The sequence below is a fragment of the Leucoraja erinacea genome, chromosome 21, assembly GCF_028641065.1.
Source record: "Leucoraja erinacea ecotype New England chromosome 21, Leri_hhj_1, whole genome shotgun sequence".
NCBI classification, from domain to species: domain Eukaryota; kingdom Metazoa; phylum Chordata; class Chondrichthyes; order Rajiformes; family Rajidae; genus Leucoraja; species Leucoraja erinaceus.
In genome coordinates this window covers 8,300,928-8,324,886 of record NC_073397.1, presented here as the reverse complement: position 1 = coordinate 8,324,886, position 23,959 = coordinate 8,300,928, and the positions used below count along the sequence as shown (strand labels likewise).

At 47.3% G+C, this 23,959-nt stretch overlaps 1 protein-coding gene across 1 annotated transcript in view; it reads left to right on the top strand.

Moving 5' to 3' along the window:
* The window catches only part of LOC129707215 (RNA-binding protein 38-like), a 35,971-nt gene that overhangs the window by 4,808 nt on the left and 7,204 nt on the right, over positions 1–23,959 (top strand). The window contains exons 2-3 of the mRNA XM_055652049.1: positions 1,266–1,389; positions 3,494–3,548. Of these exons, the coding sequence (XP_055508024.1) occupies positions 1,266–1,389; positions 3,494–3,548 (179 nt within the window). The remainder of the gene's footprint in view (positions 1–1,265; positions 1,390–3,493; positions 3,549–23,959) is intronic.

The window sequence follows — 23,959 nt, the reverse complement described above, 5'->3', positions numbered from 1 at the left end:
GCCTCATCCTGCTCTCTGCTGTAGTTAGTGGCACCTTGTACAGGCTGACTAAGGCAGTCACCACTTCTGTCTTATCAGTCCTGGACAGAAGCTGTTTCTTGCATCCCAACATGCCATCCAGCGCTGTTACTAACCTTCATGAGCTGTCGATAAAGTCAAGTGCTCGACCTTTGGGCCTTTAGTGCAAGAGGGTAGGGTGTGACTTAGTCACTTGGAGATTCTTCTGACCTGTTTTCATTGGATATAGGATGTATGCCCCATGTCATAAATAAAGGCCACAAACAGACAGTCCCATTCAACTGAAACATCCATAAAATAAACCATTGGCCCATTCCCAAAGCGCCTTTCTCTGAGGGATGAAGGTTCATGTGCTAAACCCTAGCTTGACACTCCAATGCATTACTGAGATAGTGCTGGGTGCTGTTTCTTGGGCCAGCCTAGCAAGTGAAGGCTCTTAATGCCCAGTGGGTCTAATGTGAATGATCCTGAAGAATTAGTCTGAAGAAGAGGGGTGGGTGAAGAGGCAGGAAGGGACATGGAAAGGGATTTAGACTTTACTTTAGATTTTAGAGATGCAGCATGGAAAAAAGCCCTTCGGCCCACTGAGTCCGCTCTGACCGATGATCACCCCGTCTATTAGCACGATCCTGCACACCAGGGACAATTTACAAATTTTACAGGGGCTAATTAACCTACAAACCGTACATCTTTAAAGTGTGGGAAGAAACCGGAGCACCTGGAGAAAACCACGTGGTCACAAGGAGAATGTACAAACTCTGTACAGAGAACACCCTTGGTTAGGATCGAACCCGGGTCTGTGATGCTGTAAGGCAGCAACCCACTGCTGTGCTACTGTGCCGTGTGGGTTGTGGGGGAGTGGGTGAGGAGGGAAGGAATAGGGGGGCCTGACCATTATTTCTTACATGATCTGTACCCTTGTAACCAATCCTCACTTCATTTATCAAAGCTGTCTGTGGGAGTCTACAGTGCAAAACATGGCTTCAGGGTTCCCATTTGGAGCACCTTTTCACTGGTTTGGATTAATTTAACAATTACAACCCCACTGCCTGTCTCTGCCCCCAGCTTAGTCTAGTGTCTCCCTGACACCCTGGAGCGCATAGTCAGAGGTGAGCCTTGGCAAGAGTGTGTGGTGTAGCACAGTTGTTCCTGGGCAGGGACAGGGGTTGCTAACCCGGGCTAGGCCTTGCCCTTCAAGCTGATCAAGCCGGGACGCTGCACATCACTGACTTCTCCATCTGTTGTAGGTCACCATGGCAGACCGGATCTCTGCGGAACGGGCGTGTAAAGACCCCAATCCCATCATTGATGGCAGAAAAGCCAATGTCAACCTGGCTTACCTTGGGGCGAAGCCAAGAGCCATTCAAACGGGTGAGTAACCTATCTCTTTACATGGTAGCTGTTGCTCTCATTGTGTGAACCTGCTTTATAGTGTGTTCCCCAGTCAACTAAGTTGTTCATGGAGATACCATCCCACACTGACCAACTGGATGTACTATTCTCATATCCTCCTCTGCCACCCACCCCTCTCCATAACATGGGGCCCTCACATCATCTGAAGACTGACTTTTTCTAAATACAATACATTTTTCATAATTTCTTTGGGATTAAGGAGGCTGGGTGGAGGATTCTAAGACCCAGTAACAATCTGGCCACAGTCTCATCTCACTGCTAATGTTGGGAAGAATGTTCAGGAGCCTGAGAACCATTGCCTTCTGGTTCAGGAGCAGCTTCTTGCCATCAACCACCCTGCACAACACTTCCTCGCCATCGATCCACTGCGGGCTTTGTACTATGTACATCGGTTTGAAGGCCAACACTATTATGATTACCTAGTTATTCCCTTTAACTGTATCTGTACACTGTGGATGGCTTTATTGCATGGGATTGGGGGTAAGGTGGATAGAAAATTGGTTGGCAGACAGGAAACAAAGAGTAGGGATTAACTGGTCCCTTTCAGAATAGCAGGCAGTGACTGGTGGGATGCCGCAAGGCTCTATGCTGGGACCACAGTTATTTACAATGTACATCAATGATTTGGACGAAGGGATTCAAAGTAACATTATCAAATTTGCGGATGACACAAAGCAGGGTGGCAGTGTGAACTGTGAAGAGGATGCTATGAGGATGCAGGGTGACTTGGACAGGTTGGGTGAGTGAGCGGATGCAGTATAATGTGAATAAATGTGAGGTTATCCACTTTGGTGGCAAGAATGGGAAGGCAGATTATTATCTGAATGGTGTCAGGTTAGGAAAAGAGGAAGTACAACGAGACCTGGGTGTCCTTGTACATCAGTCACTGAAAGTAAGCATGCAGGTACAGCAGGCAATGAAGAAAGCTAATGGCATGTTGGCCTTCATAACACGAGGAGTTTAGAATAGGAGCTTCTTCTGGAGCTGTACAGGGCCCTGGTGAGACCACACCTGGCGTATTGTGTAGTTTTGGTCCCCTAATTTGAGGAAGGACGTTCTTGCTATTGTGGGAGTCCAGCGTGGGTTCACGAGGTTAATTCCCGGGATTGCGGGACTGTCATATGATGAAAGAATGGAGCGGCTGGGCTTGTATTCACTGGAATTTAGAAGGATGAAAGGGAATCTTATAGAAACATATAAAATTATCAAGGGATTGGACAAGCTAGATGCAGGAAACATGTTCCTGATGTTGGGGGAGTCCAGAACCAGGGTTAGACCATTTAGAACTGAGACAAGGAAAAACTTTTTCACCCAGAGAGGTATGAAATTGTGGAATTCTCTGCCTCGGAAAGCAGTGGAGGCCAATTCACTGGATGCATTCAAAAGAGAGTTAGATAGAGCTCTTGGGGCTAGCGGAATCAAGGGATATAGGGAGAAGGCAGGAACGGGGTCCTGATTGTGGATGATCAGCCATGATCACATTGAATGGTGGTCCTGCACCTATTGTCGATGTATCTATGGATATCTTTTTTGCTGACTGAATAGCTGGCAACAAAAGCTTTTCTCATACCTCGGTACATGTGACAACAATAAATGAAACATTTGCTGACAATTTATTGTATTATTGTACACTTATTATTTGGGTTATTGTGCCTGTAAAGCTGTAACAAGTAACAATGTCATTGTTCCGTTCTCGGTGATTGTGATAATGAAACCTTTGTCACTCTCTTGACTCGATGTCTCCTTGTACCTCTGACCCTTGCACCCAGTCTGTTGAGGAAGGAAGTCCAGGCAGCACCAACATGGCTGAGAGAGTGAGGAGGCTGGGGGGGGGGCGGCATTGGCTCAGCCGCCGACTATATTGGGTTGGAGGTAGACGCAAAATGCTGGAGTAACTCAGCGGGACAGGCAGCATCTCTGGAGAGAAGGAATGGGTGACTTTCTGGGTTGAGACCCTTCTTCAGACTATATTGGGTTTATCTACACTTGCTTCAGGCACTACCTCCTCCTCCTCCCCCTCCCTGCACACAATTTACTTGGCTTCAATCTGTTTTACTTCCAGGGTTTGCTTTGGGCATCCAGCAGATTCACCCAGCTCTGATGCAGCGTCCTCTTGGGTAAGAAAGAAAAATGTTTGCATTATAAATGACTCCTAGAATCAAAGTCTTGCATTTATATACTGCCTTTCCATCCCACAACCTTTGAACTTGGAAGTGAGTGTGCTCGTCCTGGGTGACAGCGGACCAGTGTGAAGTTTGTCTTTGTTGGGCTAAACCTGGGCTTCCCCCTGGCTCGGGAGATGAGCTGAAGCAATCCATCCCTGGAGCACGGTTCTGTTCCACCATCCAGTTACCTTCTCTGTGACAACCCTGGTGTTTTTGGAGCAGAACTCTCCATCTTAAGGGCCTGTCCCACTGTACGAGGCAATTCAAGAGTTCTCCCGAGTTTCCCCTGATTCAAACTCACAGTACTACAGTAACAGCCATTCGTAGGTACTCGGGGCTCTCGTAGACATTTTTCACAGTGCTGAAAAAACGGCACTAGTTACCGCGTTTCCCGAGTACCTGCCGTTAGCGTTACGAGCTGCTACGGGACATCCACGAGCTCTGACGTAGCCGTTGTGTACATTCTACGTACTTACCACGAGTTTGATTTTTTTTTTTAACTCGGGAGAGCTCTTGAATTACCTCATACAGTGGGACTGGCCCTTTACTATTGAAAGGTTCGGGTGCATCCTCCCATTCCCTGCCCTGCTCTGACCTACAGATCTCTCTGCCTGTCTAGCTCCCTGTGTGGAATACCGATAAGACCAAATGCAAGGATGCAATTTGGTTTTCTGTTTGGTTTGCACCATTGCATTGTGATCCACACGGAGACAGCACGTGATCAATGTTTTTATGTCTGAGGCTCGTGAACATGCACGTGTACACGCACACGCCCATGTAATCGCGCCCACTCTGCCTTGCACACATTCAAACCCGCACACATTACACAGATCCGCACCTGCACTTGTGCATGACCACATGCATGTCAGGGACTCCTCCTTGCCTGGCCCATGGCTGGGATGATGAACATTTGGGCGATATACTGGCCCTCGTTAAGAAATTTGTGTTGTTGAGCTGATGAAGGAACAACATTTGTGTATGTTTTCACCCGTAAAACTCTGCCTAGGATTGGGTTGCTGACCTTGAACCCTGCCCACAGCCCCATGTGCTAAAGAACTTCTGGGCCTGAGTGTAGTGAGTTGAATTCCCATTCCCTGGGTAATCGCCTGTTCCGATCGTTGTTTGGATGAGTTCACACTGAACTGAATCTTTCACATCGCATTAAATTGCTGGCCTGAAGGAATGTACAGACTGAATTCTGTATTGCTTTGCAAGGGTTTATAGTGTGTTTGTCTAATCAATTCTCGCTTCCTTTATATTGTGCTCTTTATCAAAAGCTTTAAATCCGTTGCTCTCTCTCTGTCTGGTTACTGTGGGGCATATTCTGCATATTGACACACTGGAGTCTGAGGCTGTGAGCTGTTCTAATCAGGATGGCTCCCGGTTTCTCCCTGCTTCAACTCAAACCTGTAGCTTTAATAATCACAGCAAGTAGCACTGCCAGTGAGCTTAAACTCGCTAGGCATTGTATTAATTAAATAGATCGTGTTTCCTTCTCCCTTCAGAACGTAAAACACACATACAATGTCAACAACTTTGATCTTTACCTCCAACATGCAGAGTGCGCTATCGTTTGTCATCAACCCCAACCTTCAGGGTAGGTTGGCTCCTGGTGTGGCAGTTCAAGGCTTCTTATTTACCCTGCCTTCAGAATGCTATTACATACTCAGCTTGAGTTGTACTGTTCCAAGTCTGTCTTGGTTTTATTCCTGGAGGTGAAGTTTGGCTGTGTAAATGCAGAATGAGTCTGAACTTTGAGACCATTCTCACCCTGTCTAGGACAGAGTGGAACCAGAGTGTAGAGGTGAAGGGGTCACAGGTTGCTGCTGTTGGAGGAGCTGATGGAAGGCTCTTGTCATTGGGGTATCTGAGACCCTTCCTGTGTAGTATTTTTTCCTACATAATGATCCACCAATAATTTAAGTGTATTTTCTTTTAGATTTCTATTTTCAATCAGGGCCATAGCTGAATTTTGTCACATTTGTGGAGTAGATTTGATGCAGGGGTGAGCTGAGAGGGTGCAGGAAATCCTGTTTTGCCCCAGACGATGTGTTTTGTACCATTCTGTAAGATTCTTGGGACTCTATGATTGTTAATTCAGGTATAAGGGTTAATGGTCTACCATTTTGGTTTTCCAAACCAAGCCAGTTAATTAATCCTGAGTTCCGAATGCGATAAAATCCTACAATAGGGCAGATGCAGGATGGTTGTTTCTCTAGTCTGAGGCATGGCTTCTCCGTGGATTGTCACCATGTCGTGATGGAGAAGCTTGTGTGGACCCGAGATCCCGAGAGCGATGCCGTCTGGAGCTATGCTCCTGGTAGGGTCGAGGGGGAGGTCTCTGACAAAGTGCAATCCAACCAGGACCTCAACGGTGGAAGGGGCGGAGGACGATGGCTGACCTTAGTGGAGCGTCACAACGGCTGGGAAGGTGGATGAAGGCTGCAGCAGAAAAGGGTCTCCAGTCGTCTTGGACTCCAAGCAAATGGATCCTGATGCAGATCTGTCAAGGACTGTGGGGTGGCTGTCTGTGCACCAGTCTCCCCACGTTAAACAAGTCACGCACAGGCATCCTCCATATAGGGAATAGCACCCTGGAGACACCCATGGTCAGCCATGACCGAAGGGGGCCTAAGAAGAAGGAGCCATGATTGAACGGCAGAGTAGACTTGATGGGCCGAATGGCCGAATTCTGCTCCTATCACTTATGAACACCACCATATGCTGGTTCTTTGAAAATCTCTCACCATTTTGATTTGGAGATGTATTGCCAGTCCTTCACTGATACTGGGTCTAAATTCTGGAACTCCCTCCTCAACTGCACTTAAGATGAAGGGAAAAAGATTTAGTAGGAATCTGAGGGGTAACCTTTTCACACAAAGGGTGGTGGATGTATGGAACAAGCTGCCAGAGGAGGTAGTTGAGGCAGGGATTATCCCAACATTTAAGAAACAGTTAGACAGGTGCATGGATAGGACAAGTTTGGAGGGATATGGACCAAATGCTGGCAGGTGGGACTAGTGTAGCTGGGACATGTTGGCCAGTGTGGGCAAGTTGGGCCGAAGGGCCTGTTCTACACTCTATCACTCTACGCACTGTCTGAGCATCTTCGTGGTCGGACAGTTTTAGTGCAAGGAAATACTGAGCACCAACTTCTCAAAGGCATTTGAGGATGCGCAATAAATGGTGTTTTACCTGCTAGGTCAAGGACAAAAAATTTAAAAAAGGGAGTTGATTTGTCTGCTCTAGAATAAATGATTTGGAAATAATTTGTAGACCCTATAGTATTTTGTGGCATCAATAAGACTTGTAAGAGTTACATTGTCTGTTGTCCGTACCTATGGCCATTAAACACACTTTGGGTTGGGTCTGAAGAAGGGTCCTGGCCTGAAATGTCATTTTCCCCAGGGATGGTGCCTGGCCATGTTGTGTCTATCTTTGGTATAACTCAGCAACTGCAGTTCCCTTTTTAGGTTTAGCTGTGCTCCTGGTATAGTCTCACCATTTGTTCACCCGAAGGTACAGGAAGCAGTTTTGCATGGCGTTAGTGCAGCCAAAGCCACAATTGCCATGGAAATGAGCTGGCAAGCCCTGTGATCACGGATGTGTTGCATATAGCGAGACGAGGGTTGAGTTTCACCGACGCTCAGGTTGAAGTCTAAGGTTGTTTGTTTCTTTGAATCCATTTGTTCTATGTAAAACCAGGAATACGGGGGATAGGGCTGTGTAAAACCAGGAATACTTGGGGAACACCCAACAGGTCAGGCTGCAACTATGTAGAGAGCAATGCAGTTATTGCCCTGGGTTGAAGGTGCTCTTAAGAAAAGTGAAAAGCAGAGATGTAAAATAAATAAGTGAGTGAGAGGGAAGCAGCCTGAGAGATGGAACTGCTCTGGGAGGTGGGGCGGAGGAGATTAAGTGATAAAATGAATGATGATGCAAGACAAGTGGGGTTTATATCTTGATCTAATTTCATTCAATTTAAAGCAGCGCTATTTTTGCTTTTGCCAGTTGAATCGTGTACATTATCCAGACCTTTTGGCTCTTCACTCCTTCACCTTGCTCCGCCTAGTTACTCGTTGTAACAACTGGCAATGCATTCTTCCTCATGTGTTAGCGTGAATAATGTGTGTGTGTGTGTGCGCGCAGTACTCTGCTTCTAAAGTTTGTTTCCTTTGGAGTCATTAAGGCTGTGATTCTTGCAAGCATTTTTACCCAAGCAAGTTTCAATCCTTTTCTGGTTCCATTGAAAGGTTGTGGATCTGACCCAATTCTCTTACCTTAGCAGATGCTGACTTACTTGCTGAACATTTCTGGCTTAAATTTAATTTTCAGGTTCTGGGGCAAAGTTTGGCCATTTTGACGCAGGTGTCTGGCAGATGCTGTTGAAATATTCCTGTAGAAATGTTTTGGTGAATCTTTTCCTGGGTTGTATTCTCCCAACGCAAGTCAAAGATTTGCTTCATTCCGCCCAGCTCCAGCTTGTGTTTACAGTTTCCACGACAGAATTGCTATGAAATCTGGGCCCATTTGAAAAAAAATAAAGTCCATGCTAGATGTCTATAATTGGATCCAGAAGCTGGGGTCTCCTGATAATGTACAAGGACAATACAATTTTACTTAGGAGGACGTTTGGCCCACTATGACTCTTGGACCATCCAAAAGTAATCCCACTGTCCCATTTTCCTCTAACCACCATATCTTCTTTTTTTGTTTGCATTTTCACCCTTTTGTAGTTGCATTGTCTGTTTAAAACACTCTGTACAATTGGTCAATGCCTGGTATGGTATTATAATTTTAAACTGTTGTTTCTTTGTTGCTGACTCCACGCCAGGTAAAATAACATATCTGTGCCCTGATTAATTCAAAGGAAGAAATCGCCAATTAAATCTTGGATTGACACACATCGGTATCAATCAGCCCTTGTGCTAGGGTTGGAGCCTGACCACAAAAGGCCTTTGACTCTGCATGTTATTTGTGGCTCTCTAATCCACGTGTTATTTTTGGGGAGGATGGAAGTGACATTGCCTTGGGCTGAGGAAAGCTGGTTAGATGTCGGTGAGTTTTGCCTGGTTACTGTCATGTTCAATGTGGTTTGTGATTGGAATCTCCCCCTCTCTGTGGCTTGTTGGTGCACTGGGCAACTCCAACAGCCCCTCCTTATCCTTGTTGCCTTACATTCCTGATCCCAGGGGTATGAGGAGCCCATCTTGCAAATCTCCACCACCAGCATTCTGAGAGATCCTAATATCCTTTCCTTCCTATTCATCCTTTGCTTGCTCTTTCCCTTTTGTTTTTCCCCCTTCCCTTGTTTCTGGATGCTAAAAGCCCTGTCCCACGGTACGAGGTCATTCCAAGAGATCTCCCGAGTTTAAAACTCGGGAAGACTCGCTAAGGGCAGGTAAGCACGGGAAGACTCATGAAGATTTTTCAACATGATGAAAAATGTCCACGAGAGCCCCGAGTACCGACGAGTGGCCATTACCGTAATTCTCTGAGTTCGAATCAGGGCAAACTCGGGAGAGCTCTTGGAATGAACTTGTACTGTAGGACAGGGGTTTAAGAATGAAGAAAGCTCTCGGCCGACGAGACTTGTTTTGTAGGATGGGGGAGATTGGTGGAGGGTGAGGAGGTGGGAGCCTCTGCTGTTTACACCTACTGTGCTCTTGTAACCAGGAAATCATTGGTTTGTGTGTACACAAAAAAGCTGGAGAAACTCAGCGGGTGCAGCAGCATCTATGGAGCAAAGGCATATATTTATACTCCATTGGCTTGTGTGTGTTTGTTTCAGCTTGCAGAGGATTGTGTCTTTCCAACAAGACTGATTTTGAAAGAAAATATAATCTGGGAGATGACAGTGTGTTGTTGGCATGGTTGCAACCTAGCATATGAAACGGGCCATTCAGTTCATACCATTGTTGGTTCTTTGGCAGCCCTGTCCTGCCTTTGCCTCGTGGCTTTGTCAATCTGGAATGACTGTCTGATGCTTGATTCATGAAGTGATTACTGGACCATGTTGAGTAGATGGCACTGTGTATCAACCAAGCTTGTTAAGGGCAGTAGTCTGCATGTCCCTATTCCTCGCCTCCATCCAGAGTCCCCCAGCAGTTCTTCCAGGTGAGATGGAGGTTCATGTGTACCTCCTCTACCCTCATCTACTGCATCTGGTGTTCACGATGTTGCTTCCTGTATATCAGCAAGACTAAGTGTCGACTGAACACTTGCACTTGGTTTGCCTAAGCCTACTGGATCTGCCGGTTGCTAACCATTTTAACTCCTCTTCCCATTTCCATCCTGCTCTGGGCCATCTCCATTGCCAAGGTGAGTCCAAGTGCAAACTGGAGGAACAACACCTTGTATTCCACTTGGGCACGAACACTCAACATCCCAACGGTATGAACATTGAATTCTCCAATTTTGGGGAACTATAACTCTCTCCTCTCCTTCATCCCTCCCCCACCCCACCTTTCCTCTCTCCCCTGTACCCCACCTGGACTTGCACATATTTCTTCCCTCCCCTTCCAACTCCTTCCTCAATTTCATAATTTGCAACACTTCAATCTTGTTTCACACCTTTCTGTCTTTTTTTATCTCTGGCTAACGTTCAACCATCTACCTATCAACCCCCCACTTACCCGTATACATTTATTACCTTCCTTTGTCCTACCCCTCTCATTTCTCTTTCCTCCCCACCCCACCCTTCTGAAGTAGGGTCCTAACCCAAACGTCACCTATATATGTTCTCCAGAGATGTTGCCTGACCTGCTAAGTTACTCCAGCATCATGTGTCTTTCTCTGCCATGTAGAGTGGTGTGACAGTGAGACCTCCTCCAACTCTGCATCAGAAGCTGCTTCCAGTGAAAGAATGTCCCTACCCTTGGCTTGGTCAGCAATGTCAATGTACATCGTCTGTAGCTGATAACTAGAGAGGTTGCGGATCAATCAGCAGTTAATTTCCTATCATCAAACATTGCTGGTGAATCGGCTGGCTGTCTAAACTTCTTTCCAACTCTCACTTAGTTGTTGAGGTGGGTGAAGGAAACTGGTAGTTCAGTTTAATTTATTGTCACATGTACCGAGGTACAGTGAAAAGCTTTTGTGCGTGCTAACCAGCCAGCGGAAAGACAATACATGATTACAATTGAACCATTTACAGTGTACAGATACATGATAAGGGAATAACGTTTTAGTGTCAGGTAAAGCCAGTAAAGTCCAATCAAAGATCGTCCGAGGGTCCCTACTGAGGTAGATAGTCGTTCAGGACTGCTCTCTGGTTGCGGTAGGATAGCTCAGTTACCTGATAACAGCTGGGAAGAACTTGTTCCTGGTAGTTGTACCCCTTGATACAATAGCACAAACAGAATTACCCCAATGAGTTCCTCAGGATTCCAGCAAATATGACCAAAACACCTGCCCCAGGTGAACATTTTTTTTTTAGTGCTTCTTGCCTCTGATTGTGGTGAATGGTCCCCCTGATTCCTGACACTGACCCGGTGTTGTGTTACGTTTGCTCTGCTGGTGTCATCAGTGAACCAGTGGGCATGGGAGGTAAAAAATATTCAGCAGTCTGCGAACTCACTCTGGCAGCTGTGATCAGCTGTGAAATGAAAACGAGATGCTGGAAATATGTAGCAGGTCAGGCAGCATCTGTGGAGGAAGAAACAGTTAATGTCAATGGTGGAAAGACGAGAGGAGATGTCTATAGGGTGGAGACTGAGGTGGGCCAGTGGACCTGTCGCCTTTGGTGTTGTGTAAAAGACAGAAGTTGATGCTTGCCAATTAATACTGACCTCTCTAGTCACCAGTAGTTTAGACCACCTCTTGTGCCCTTCAGAACCTGGTGGTCATATATCTGACCTGCTTAAGTGCCATCCCTGGATCTGTAGGAATGTCCTCTCCTCTGTCATCGCTTGGTGGTGAAGGCATCAAATTCCACTTGAGAACCTGCTAGTGAGCGAGTTATCCAGGCACACTCCCAACAACTCTGAGTCTCAAAGAAACAACGAGGACGGTCCTGTGACCCCCCACCCGGTCCCAGTCTGTCATCCCCAGGTTGGCCTCATGCCCTTCCCCTCGCATTGCCTCGACCACCATGACTCTCCTTCAATGTACCCAACCCGGCCCCATGAGCGGAGTTGTGGAGTAGGCTCGCTGGGCCAAATGGCCTACTGCTGCTCTTATGACACAAGGCCCTCATCCCTTCCCCAACCCTCTATTCCTTCCTCTGCTGTCTTCCACTGCTCACAATGCTTGGTGCCTCTCCTCACTGAGGGTTTTGACCGCCACCTTTGTTCTGGTTGTGGTTGAAGTCTAGTTGGGCCGGAGATCGCTGAACAGGCCACTTGCACTGGATTCCAAGGCCTGAGGTGCGATGGGCATTGGTGAAGGTAGTGACCAGGACCCTCTGTCATTCTGCCCTACTCTTCACTCTGTCTGAGCTCCATGAGATGCAACTGGAATCTGTAGGGCATGTTCTACTGCACTCGGGATGCCCAAATTGCCCCCCCCCCCCCCCCCCCCCCCCCGGTTTCTGGAGAGGGTGCAGCCCCTAAAGTAAGCTCGCTATACCAGGTATTTCCTGCTGGCTCCTACACCCTGTGTAGAGACAATTAAACCTCATGTGTTCCACTGACACAGTGTGGCCAGTAATTGTGCTGTGCAGGCCAGGGCACTTCGGTGGATGACCTTTCACAGAGTTAAATTGCACAGTGAGTTCCTACCTCATTCCATTATATCAATAACTTACGTCATTCACAATACCATCCAGTCTCTATAGACTGGTGCTGCTAGTTATCCTATCTTCATGATTCCACCTCTCCCTTCCGCTTCTCATTGCTCCTTCAGTCCTTCCACGCCCCTGCCACCATCTCCATTGCTTTCCCACCCTCCCTCGTGCTCCCTCACTCTCCCTTCCCCCTCCGTCGTTCTCCTTCCATTGCCCTTTGCGATCCACCCCTTCACTGTGATCCCTCGCTCTCCCCTTCCTCTTCACTGTGCTTCCCCGTTCATCCCTTCACTGCGCTCCCTCCCCCCCCCACAGAAAAATTTCCGCTGAGTGCTCTCCCGTCCCGCAACCCGTCCCCTCATTCTCCCGCCCCTCTGCTTGGTGTCCGTTCCCTGAGAACCCCTGGCCTGGTCTCTGGGACAACTGTTTGTTTATTCCCTGTCAACACCATCCAGCCTCGTCTCAAGTGGATTAGCAAACCCTCCTGACTCTCATTGAAAGGTCAGTGTGACCTTGGTGGTGTACGCTGCAGTGGTCTGTGGAAGCTGGGGCCTTCAGTTCAGGATCTGTACCACGCAGTCGCTTATTATCAAGACTTTTATTTATCATTTGACAAGGACATGTTTTCCCATGTTATTGATTGTGTCTGAAGTCGATGACTTGTACAGTCATTGTCATGCGGTACAGAAACAGGCCCTTCAGCCCACTGAGTCCACACTGACCAACAATCACACATTTTGCTCTGCCTATGTTCCTCTTGGCTTCCCTCGAACTCCCCCTCACCTGCGTACAAGGGAGCATTTTGCAGTGGCACCTTAGCCTATGGCACCAATTTGTTACGTGGAGAGACACTGGTGCACCTGGAGGATAAGTGGGCAGTTACGGGGAGAACGTGCAAACACCACACAGTCAGCACCGGAGCTCAGGATTGAACCAGGGTCACTGCAGCGGTGAGGCTGTGGCTATACTAGCTGCATCGTTGATCCACCTTGCTTGGTGTGACCTTGCCCCTCTGAGCCTGACGGTATTCTGTGTGAGGTTCATGTCGCCACCCCTCACCTGCTCTAGTTTTGCTAGCGGCACGCGTGATCAATATTGCCAGCTTCCAGGTGTCTGGCAACTGGTTTGGGGCTATAAACCGGCCACCATGGACAGACGTGAGAAATCACAGAACCAATGTTATTCCCGTGTGACCTGAGCATGTGATTTATTGACGGTTTTGGGCTAGGTTGGAGTGAGGGGCTGATTGGGTACAGGTTGTTCACACTGCTCTGCAGAGTATTGAGCTGATCCCAGCCAACCCTGATTCCACCCACCTGGGTAAACGGGTCGGGTTTTGCAGTGAGAGCTTTTGCCAAGACACCAGTATCCCAGTGCAGTGAGGGGGAGAAGGGGGTGGGAGCGAGGGGTCTTCCACTCGCTTGTTTTGGGGTTCTGCTTCACTCCAGTCCCTGACACCCGGAGCCTGTTTTTGTACAGAACCGCTGAGCTGCTTTATTGACGGCTGAGGCTGTTTATGGAGGAACCAGTTTGTGGGGTAGGCAATCTGTGGGAACAATGGTGTTCTTATTATCCAAGGACTGAACAATGCCTCAACATGAAATAATGCAAATGCAATTACTTGTATACATAATGCTTTAGAGATACAGCACGGAAACAGGCCCTTTGGCTCACTGAGTCCGCACCGATCAGCGATCACACCGTACACTAACGCTATGCTACACACTGCGGACAATTTACAATTTTACTAAAGGCAATTAACTTACAAACCTGTGGGCCTTTGTAGCGTGGGAATATACTAGAACACTTGGAGAAAACCCAACTGGTCACGGGGAGAAGGTACAAACTGCGTACAGACAGCACCTGTAGTCTGGATCGAACCCGGTTCTCTGGCGCCGCAAGGCAGCCCTCTACCGCTTTGCCACTGTGCCACCCTAAAGTAGAGACGGGGACCATTTGGCCCATCGAGCCTATGCCAGCTGTCTGACAAATCCCTTCAATCATGTTGTCCACCCCGAAACATCCCCAATTTCCTGGTAACCCGTTCCTTCGCACAAAATGATCATCCCACCTTTTTCTCCCACAACTCCCATGCAGGAGGAATCAATTACAGCAGGCAATTAATGTATCAACTCACACTTCTTTGGGATGTGGGAAGAAACCAGAACACCCAGAGGAACCCCTGGGGGTCAGAGAGAATGTGCAAACTCCATGCAGCCAGCCTAGTAGATTGCACTTGTGTTTCTCGAGCAGTGAGGCAGCACCTAGTGTAGTTGTACCACCCAGTTTCAGAAGGCTTTCCCATTTTATGGAATGATTATTGAATTCCTGGGGTTTATTTTTCCCCTTTTGCCATTTTTCTCTTCTCTGACTGGAACACTGGTAGAATTAGAATTGGCTGTGTAGGAAGGAACTGCAGGTGCTGGTTTACACAGACGATGAACACAAAATGCTGGAGTAACTCAGCGGGACAGTCAGCATCTCTGGAGAGAAGGAACGGGTGACGTTTTGGGTCGAGACCCTGCTGCACTGTTTTGCCACAACAATGGGTGGTTAGTTGGTCACCCGGACACCTTGATGAACAGGAGAATGTGGAGGCCGCACATGGTAACATCAGGAGAATAAAATGAGTTGGTATAAATGGGGAGGTAAAGGCTGGCATGGTCTCGGGGGGCTGAAAGGCCTGTTCCTGTGCAGGTGAATGTTGTGTATTAGATGTCTCCACTTGCTTGCAGCTCTCGTCAGCTGTCTCCTTGAGGCACTAAAATCACTCTCCATTCCCAGGAAGGTTGAAGAATAAAGCTTGGCTCGTTTAACAACAATTCGCCCAGACACTAACACAGTACTAGCCTAACCCTTCATTCAGAGCCTGCTTCACTTTGCTGAAGAAGACTTACGGTAATTGTCCGTGAAGTCTTGTTCTTATTTGCATCACGACCCATCTCCATTTTCCGCAAAGGAACATGAAACAATTGTACCTATATTGTTTTGTCAAGCATTCTCGGCATCATGTCTATTGTCCGAGTCGCATCGTTCCATTTGCAGGGGGTTTGCATACAGACACATGGTACAGTATGAGCCCTGGAGAAGATATTGAAGTGTAAATAAGTTTGGAAGGTTCACTATCTGATGTACTCCTAAACGTAATCTGATTTTGATGGCTGCCTTGTAGCTTTTAGCTCACCGTCCAAATGCTTCTAGCAGACTGGCTTTACAAACTTTAAGTAACGTTTTTTTAAACTTGATGATATGGGCATTTTAAACCTGATTGTACAAGTCTGTGAAACGTGGTGCTGGTGGGGATGAATGGTTAGGGTGGTGGTTGGTAGCAACCTTGTGTACTGTTTTGTCCTTCACATTGTTGAGTTCCTTGAGATTAATTGGCCCTGCAATCACCCAGCCCAATGGAGAGCGTTCCTCTGCACTCTTGACGTGTAGCTCTCTCGGGGGTAAGGGTTTGTGCTGTCAGGAGGTGAGTTGCTTGCACAGGATACCAGCGTACGACCCCTTGATGCAGTCACGGTATCTATATAGCAGGGCTAGTTGAAGGTCTGGTCAATGATGAAGCTCCGGATGTTGATGATGGGAACATGGGGAGAGTAATGTCACTGAAAGCCACAGAGAGATGGCACTGACTCTCTCATTGGGGAGATGTGGTACCTTGCAGTGCGCTGCTGGATTTTTTTTCTTTTTTTTCTTTTTTTCTTTCTTGTGCCCGGAAGAGGGGCATGCAGTCGACTCGGGCACAACCCTGGACTGCCCGCTGCCTGGACCTCTTGGCCAGGCCCTCTTGGCCAGGCCCAGGAGCAAACCGACGGAGATCCCTCCCCCCTCTGTTCCAGTTTTAATATGGGAGTATAATCTTTGAGGGCCTGTGAATGCTGGCCATTTATATGTACGAGTACCAGTTATTCTACCTGACAGTAGGGACTTTTAATCCGACAGTGTAAATCCCCCAAGTGCAGGCATTTTAAAGTGCAGAGCGCAGGCGTTTTTAACGCGTGGGTGCTTTGTGAACTTGATAGCGCATGGTTTTTTAAGCCCAATAGTGTGGGTGTTTTTAAAACAGACATCGCGTATGCTTAAACCTGACAGCGGAGCCTTTTTTTTAAGCCTGACAATGCAAATGCTTTAAACCCAACAGTTGCCGTTGAGTGGATGACCTGTTGAGTTTGTGTGTCGTGGGTTGCCACGATGCTGGCTTACCAGCAGAGGGAGAAAAGTGAATTTGCCTACATACAGGTGAATGAGTACATGTGGCTTCCTCTGTATCAGTTGTCGGGGTTGTTACGGTGGCGATGAGCTATAGCTGACCTGATGTAGAAATAAGGAACTGCAGATGCTGGTTTACACAAAAGGTCACAAAGTAACCCAGCAACTCGAGCAGCATCTGTGGAGAACATGGATAGGTGATGTTTCTGACCATTCAGATGGATTGAGGGGGAAAGAAAGCTGTAGGAGAGAGGAGGATAACTTAGACATACCTGAGGAGATTTTGCACTGGAGCAGTCAGAATATAGAGCAAAAAAAAGAACTGCGGATGCTGGATTACACAAAAGGCCACCTTCTCCAGAGATGTTGATTGACCCACTGACTTACTCCAGCATTTTGATGTAGACTTTAGAGATACAGTGCAGAAACGGACCCTTTGGCCCACCGCATCCACGCCGACCAGCGATCACTTCGTACACTCGCACACGAGGAACAATTTACAATTTGTACCAAAACTACAAAAATGTATACCTTTGGAGTGTGGGAGGAAACCAGAACACTTGGAGAAAATCTATGTAGTCACTGGGAGAACGTATAAACTCTGTACAGACTGCGCCCATAGTCGGGATCGAACCCGGGTCTCTGGTGCTGTGAGGCAGAAACTCTGGTGCTGTAAGGCAGCAACTTGTGCAACTGTGCTGCCTATTGAAGCTAATTGAATGGTAGTCAGTGACAAATGATATTACAGTTGATAAAAGTTGACATTATCTAGCTCTTTTGGGCCGGGAGGTTGGGCTATGGGAGTTGGTGGCTTTGAATTGCAGTCAGAGTGTCAGTGAGTTCTGTCTATTTTAGGCTCGGTCTCATTCTCACTGCACACGTTCTGGGTTCATTCATATGTACGGAGGGGGAGCAGCCCTTACTGACGGCATCATTACACTGAAGTACCCTTCACGCTGGTGATTTTGGTGCATTGCCAGTGATATCACCAACAGCCGCTGTCACAGGAAGGTTTTGATGTAATTTGGCCTCGCTGTTTGTTTCACGGATAAGATCCTCAAGTTACAGAATAACTGACAACCCTTGAGAAGGTCACATCTAGATTGTGGTACTGTGGAATCAGAGTAAAGCAAGCAAAATGGGTAGCAAATAATTGCAGACGCTGGAAATCTGAAATGAAACAGAAAATGCTGGAAAAGGAAAAGTTGAGGCAACATCTGCGGTAAGAGAAAGAGCCAACATTTTTTTGGTCTGAACTGTTGTCAGACCTGGAAAAGGGAGAGGTGTCAGTTAGTTTTCAGTGAGGGTGAGGGTGAAGAGATACTAACATGGTTTAACATGCCTAGAATTAACTTTTGGGATGCTTATATGGGGCAACATTTCACATTGTCAATTGGGCCATCTGGCTGGTAAATTAAAGTCAAGCCTGTTCTTACTGTGGGAGTGAGCAGGTTGAACTGGTGAGGGAGAGCAGGGGCTTACCCACTGTGGCCACCTCTTCCTCTTTACTGTCTGAAGAAGGGTTTCGGCCCGAAACGTTGCCTATTTCCTTCGCTCCATAGATGCTGCTGCACCCGTTGAGTTTCTCCAGCATTTTTGTGTGTCTTCCTCTTTACTGTTGGGTCTAAGCCAGCCCTTTCCTTCTCATCTGCTTAGCCTGGGCGGATCTGGTGCCCGGTTTGTGTCCATGGCTGCTACCCGTTTCCCAGGGGCATTCCAAACACCTTGCCTCAACTCTGGGGAATCTTCACCCACTTGCCAGTTAACCTGTGTACTGGAGCTGCTCTTCTTTCATGCAGTAAGACAGCGCTGGATCAGGGGGAAGAGATTGGTCAAAGGCAACATTCGAGTGAAGTGACGGATAGTGTGACAGGGTTTGGCCAGTTCCTGACCAGCTCTCGGGCTAAGCAACTGCATTTTAGAGATACACCAGCCAGTCGTCACCTGTACACTAGATCTATCCTACACACTAGGGGCAATTCCTAGAAGCCATTTAACCTGCAACATCTGCAGTATGTGGGAGGAAACCCATGCGGTCACGGGGAGAATGTACAAACTGCGTACAGACGGCACCCGTAGCTAGGTTCACACCCATGTCTCTGGCGTTGTCAGGCAGCAGTTCTACCGCTGTGACACCGTGCAGCCAGTGAACCTCTGTGCTTAATCTTCTCACGTCCACTGTGTCACGATTCCTCAAGAGTTTATACACTTCAATTACACGCCCTTTTGGACATCCCTGTGGATTCAAGCCCAACTTGTCCAAACTTCTCTCTTGAAGCACCGTGTCATAACAGATATCGGACCAGTAAACCTTTTCTGAACTATTTGTTTGACACCGACACTGTGGGCTGAAGGGCCTGTTGCTGTGCTCGACTCTTCTATGCACTTCCAATGCATTTGCATCCTTCCCAAAATAAGGAGACCAATACTGTACAGAGATATGGACTCAATAATGCTCTCGATAATTGAAATGTAATCTCCCAACTTGTATTAATTTCCCCTTGCAATGAACAACAACCTTTCCTTGGGTTTCCTCCTGGCTTGTACCGGCATGCTCTGCTTTTGGGATCGTGATTGGCGATCCCTAGATCCCTCTGTACCTCAAACCTCCGCAGTCTCTCCCTCTTTCACTGGCATACTTATATTTTATATTCCACTGCCAGACTGAACCATTACCCATCTTCCCACACCATCCACCCTATGACGGGTCTTGCCCATTCATTTCACGTCCACATCCCTTTGTTGCCTCCTTTTGCCCCCATTACAACTTGCTTTCCAATCTTTCTTCGTGTCATCTCAATGCCTTCCAGCCTGTCAATTATATTCATGAGAAAAGGTTGAGGCTCCAATATCAATCTCTGTGAAATCTAACTGATTTAATTTTGCAGCCAGAGAAAGTACTTGCAACAGAACCAAGACCAGTGACGGTCTTGAAGTTGCCCTTCTCTCCCTCATACTGTTTGTATGTTTCATTGTATTGTCACTGCTGTTGTATTGGGAAGTATTCCTTCTTCATATGTTTAAATTATAATGTTTTATTTTTAATTGTCTACAGTATATTGTGACGTTACTTGTGAGCAAAGCACCAAGGCAAATTCCTTGTATGTGTACATACTTGGCTAATAAAATGTATTCAATTCACAATGAGATAATGGATTAATCTCTCCCTATTGTGCAATGACAGGTCTGGTATAATCTGTGCTCCGGTTGTATCTAGAGTATGCTGTTCAATGAAACCACTCTTTCCCAGACAAATGGATGAAAAATTGGCTTGGTGGGAGGAATCCGAGGGTGGTGGAGGAGGGTTGTTATTCAGACTAGGGGCCCCTGAATCAGTGGTGTGCTGCAGGGATTGGTGCTGGGTCTACTGTTGTTTGTCAGAAGCAGAGGGTGGGTGGGTGTATGGAACAAGCTACTTGAGAAAACTGTCGTGCCGGGTACAATTACAACGTTTAAAAGACACTTGGATGCCTTGGTACGTACACTGATAGGCAAATTATAAAGGGATATGGGCCAAACTGTGTTCAAAGGGACCAGCTAAGATAAGTATCTTGTTTGACCTGCTTCAGATGGGTCTAAGGGCCTGTTTGAATGATTCTGTAACCTCCGCCCATCCTCCAAAATACTTGTATCTTTGCTCGTGTTTTTATATACATAGATTAAAACAATCATCTACCTCCCAACTAGTGTTAATTAAACGATGTTTGCCCTGCTTGTGTAATGTTTACGTCTGTGAGGGAGTCTTCCCCCTCCACACATTCCTGTTTGAGCGAGGACGGATTGTAACGGGCTTGGGGGAGCGTGTTACATCTGGCCGTGCACGTGTGTGGGTTCATGTGCTGTCCTTCACAACCGGCAGGGTGCACAAGGCTCCCACCAGACCTGCAAGCGGGATATGGGACTGAGGATCTGTGGTACTTTCAGGGTGACCATTGTGGCCTTTACTTGACAAAAACAAACGCAACACGTTAAGCTCAGCTTGAGAGTCCCCACTGGTGTAAGAGTAATTCTGTGCCAAACGTAGAGGTTTGCTTCTGGGCTTGGGGCAGGGTCCTTACTCCTCTGGGTCCTTACTGCCCGACGTCCATCTCTGTTAATGTGCCCTCTGCTCCTGCACCAAATGAGCTGAAAGTGGCCACTGCCCACTGACTGCCTCTGCTGTGTCACTCTCACTGGCACAAAGGTTGCAATAGATTTTATTCTCCTCTTCAATGGGCTATTGTGCTGCTAAGGAAAAATAATGGGTTGTTTTGTAGGTTAGTGTATGTACTGCAGCCGTGTACTGTACAGCAGCATACTGCCGAGCAACAGTGTGCCCATTGAATCCCAGGTTACTGGACTGGAATATCAATATGGATCACATCTCCAGCGTGATGCCTTCCCCCTGACTTTTACCACCTCTGTTTGCTAGTTCAAAGTGTATGGTTCTGTTTCCAGTGTCCACTCGCAAGCAGATCCCAGTCACTCATCGCTTGTTTCCTACGGGCTGATTAAACACCATCCTGACGTCAAACTTCTCGTCTTTCTTCCTGTTCCCTTCATGTAACCTTCCCCCCCCTTCTCTGCACTTCCCTCCCTCTTTCTGCAGTCTCCCTCCTTCCTTGTCTCCTCCCCTCCCTCTTTCCTCCCTCACTGTTTCTGTCCCTCTCCCTGTCTCCTCCTCTTCCCTTTCTCTCCCCATGTCCTCCCCTGCCACCTCATTTCGGCCCCTCTCTCCTTATCTCCTCGCTTTTCCTCTCTGTCTCTCACCGTCACCCCATCTTCTTCCCCACCTTTTCAATCTTTGCCCTCCCCATTTCTTCCCCCTTCATCCTATCTTTGCAGTCCCCTTCCATGTCTCTGCCCTTCCTTCCCTGTCTCCAATGGTCCACTGTCCTATGTCCAACTCTTGCCACTTTACTGCTGAATTGAATTGCATCATTGACTGCCCTGCTTTATATGCCAACACCTTAGCCATTAAAATTCCCTACTTGCGCATCTTTGCTACCCCTTTCCAAATTCCAAGATGTCCCCAAAACCCTAATTTCTCCTTGTATGCTGTTGCTTTTTCATGTGTAGGAAGGAACTGCAGATGCTGCTTTACAGCGAAGATACACAAAATGCTGGAGTAACTCGGCGGGACAGGCAGAATCTCCGGAGAGAAGGGATGGATGGGATCAGACTGAAGCAGGGCCTCGACCTGAAAAGTCACCCATTCCGTCTCTCCAGAGATGCTGCCTGTCCCACTGAGTTCCTCCAGCATTTTGTGTCTATCTTTGTTGATTTTTCATTGCAGGTTCTCCAAATTTCTGGGACATTTTACTACAATTATGTTGCCTTCATTTCTCCTTCCCCTTTAATAGACAATTTCCCAATGAGTTATTCTGAAATCCTTCTTCCCTCCCCAGGAAGAAACAACAAGCTTCAAGGAAATTTATTTTCAATGCTTCTCTTTTTTTACATATGTATGTTCCACAATCCGCTAGCCCATTCTGCAACCATGGGAACAAAGTAACATCCCTTGTGTTCTCTGCTCCTCGACTGAAAGAAATGTCCATCATTTCTGGATAACGGTTGCTTTTTGTTACCAGCAGTATTTGTGACTGGAGCTGACTTTACGATTTTGTCTGTCGGGTTTTGTATTTAGTAGATGACATGAGCTAGAAGGGACACAAAGGGCTGGAGTAACTCGGGGTCAGGCAGCTTCTCTGGGGAACATGGATAGATGACATTTCGGGTCAAGTCCCTTCAGAAGAATTCTGACCAGAAACATTACCCACCCATGTTCACCAGAGATACTGCCTGACCCAGAGAGTTACTCCAGCACTTTGTGTCCTTTTGTGTAATCCAGCATCTGCAGTTTATTATGAGTGGGGAAAGTGTGGGTTTGGGTGCTGGGATGTTCTCGAACAATCCAAGGGGGTGACACGGGAGCGGCTGGTGGAGCCTCTGACTCACATGCTCCAAAGACCCAACTTCAATGCTGACCTCTGGTGTCCATGTGGAGTTTGCATGTTCTCCCTGTGACCGTATGTATGGCTTTTCCCCGGGTGCTCTTGTGTCCTCCCACTTCGCCAGGACCTGCTGCTTGGTCGGTTAATTGGCCTCTGTGGAATGTGTTGAACCTGGGGCAGTGATGAGAATGTGGGGGAGAATTGAAAATATATTATTAAACAAAGAAACATAGGGAAAAATAGGTTGAGGAGTAGGCCATTCGGCCCTTCGAGCCAGCACCGCCATTCAATACGATCATGGCTGATCATCTAAAATTCCCGCTTTTCCCCATATCCCATGAAATGGGCATGAATGGGTAGTGGATGGTTGGTGAAGGCTCAAAGGGTCTGTTTCTGTGCTGTAACTATACGACGGAAGTGGCCTAAGCCTATTACCTCAGTGGTTTGTGTGGTTGTTATATTTGGTAAACACTATGTGACAGATGAACGGTGTGGTGTCTGGACTAATGGCATCTACCCGACACTGGTAGTACTGGCCGTGACATTCACCTTGTGCCGTCCGAACTTATCACTGGTGCATCAAAAACCCGAATGACCTGCAGTGACCTTGACTTTTAGTTCAACAAGTGACAGTCGCTGGGCAGGTTTTGCCGTTTTTCAGTTGTTTGGGGTCTTCCTCCTTGTATCTGAGCAACAAACTGAACAAGAAGAGTTGGGTTTTGCAGCAGCTGCACAATAATGACCCTCTGGAGCCGCAGTGGCTTTTAACCTTTTTGTTAGTACTTCTCTTTCTTGTCCAACAGCGATGGATCCAGTTACCAACTTGAGTCGTACAGCGTGGAAACTGGCCCTTCAGCCCAACTTGCCCACACCGACCAACATGCCCCATCTACACTAGCCCTACCTGCATGCGTTTGGCCCATATCCCTCTAAACCTATCCTATTCAAGTACCTCTCCAAATTATTCTTAAATGTTGCAATAGTAACTAACTCCTTCGGTAGCTCATTCAATACCCCCACCACTTTTGGTGTCAAAAAATAAGTTACCCCTTGCTGCTAAAACTTTCTCACCTCACCATAAACCTATGTCCTCTGGTTCTCGAGTCCTCTACTCTGGTCAAAAGACTCTGTGCATTTACCCGATCTATTCCTCTTATGATTTTGTACACGTCTATAAGATCACCCCTCATCCTCCTGTGCTCCAAGGAATAAAGCCCCAGCCTGCTCAACCTCGCCCTATAGCTCAGACTGTCAAATCCTGGCAACATCCTCGTAAATCTTCTCTGCACCCTTGTGGGAACAGGCAGCATCTCCGGAGAGAAGGAATGGGTTATGTTTCGGGTCAAGACCCTTCTTCTGAAGAAGGGTCTCGACCCGAAATGTCACCCATTCCTTCTCTACAGAGATGCTGCCTGTCATGCTCAGTTACTCCAGCATTTTGTGTCTATCTTTGGTGTAAACAGGCATCTGCAGTTCTTTTCTACACATTTTTC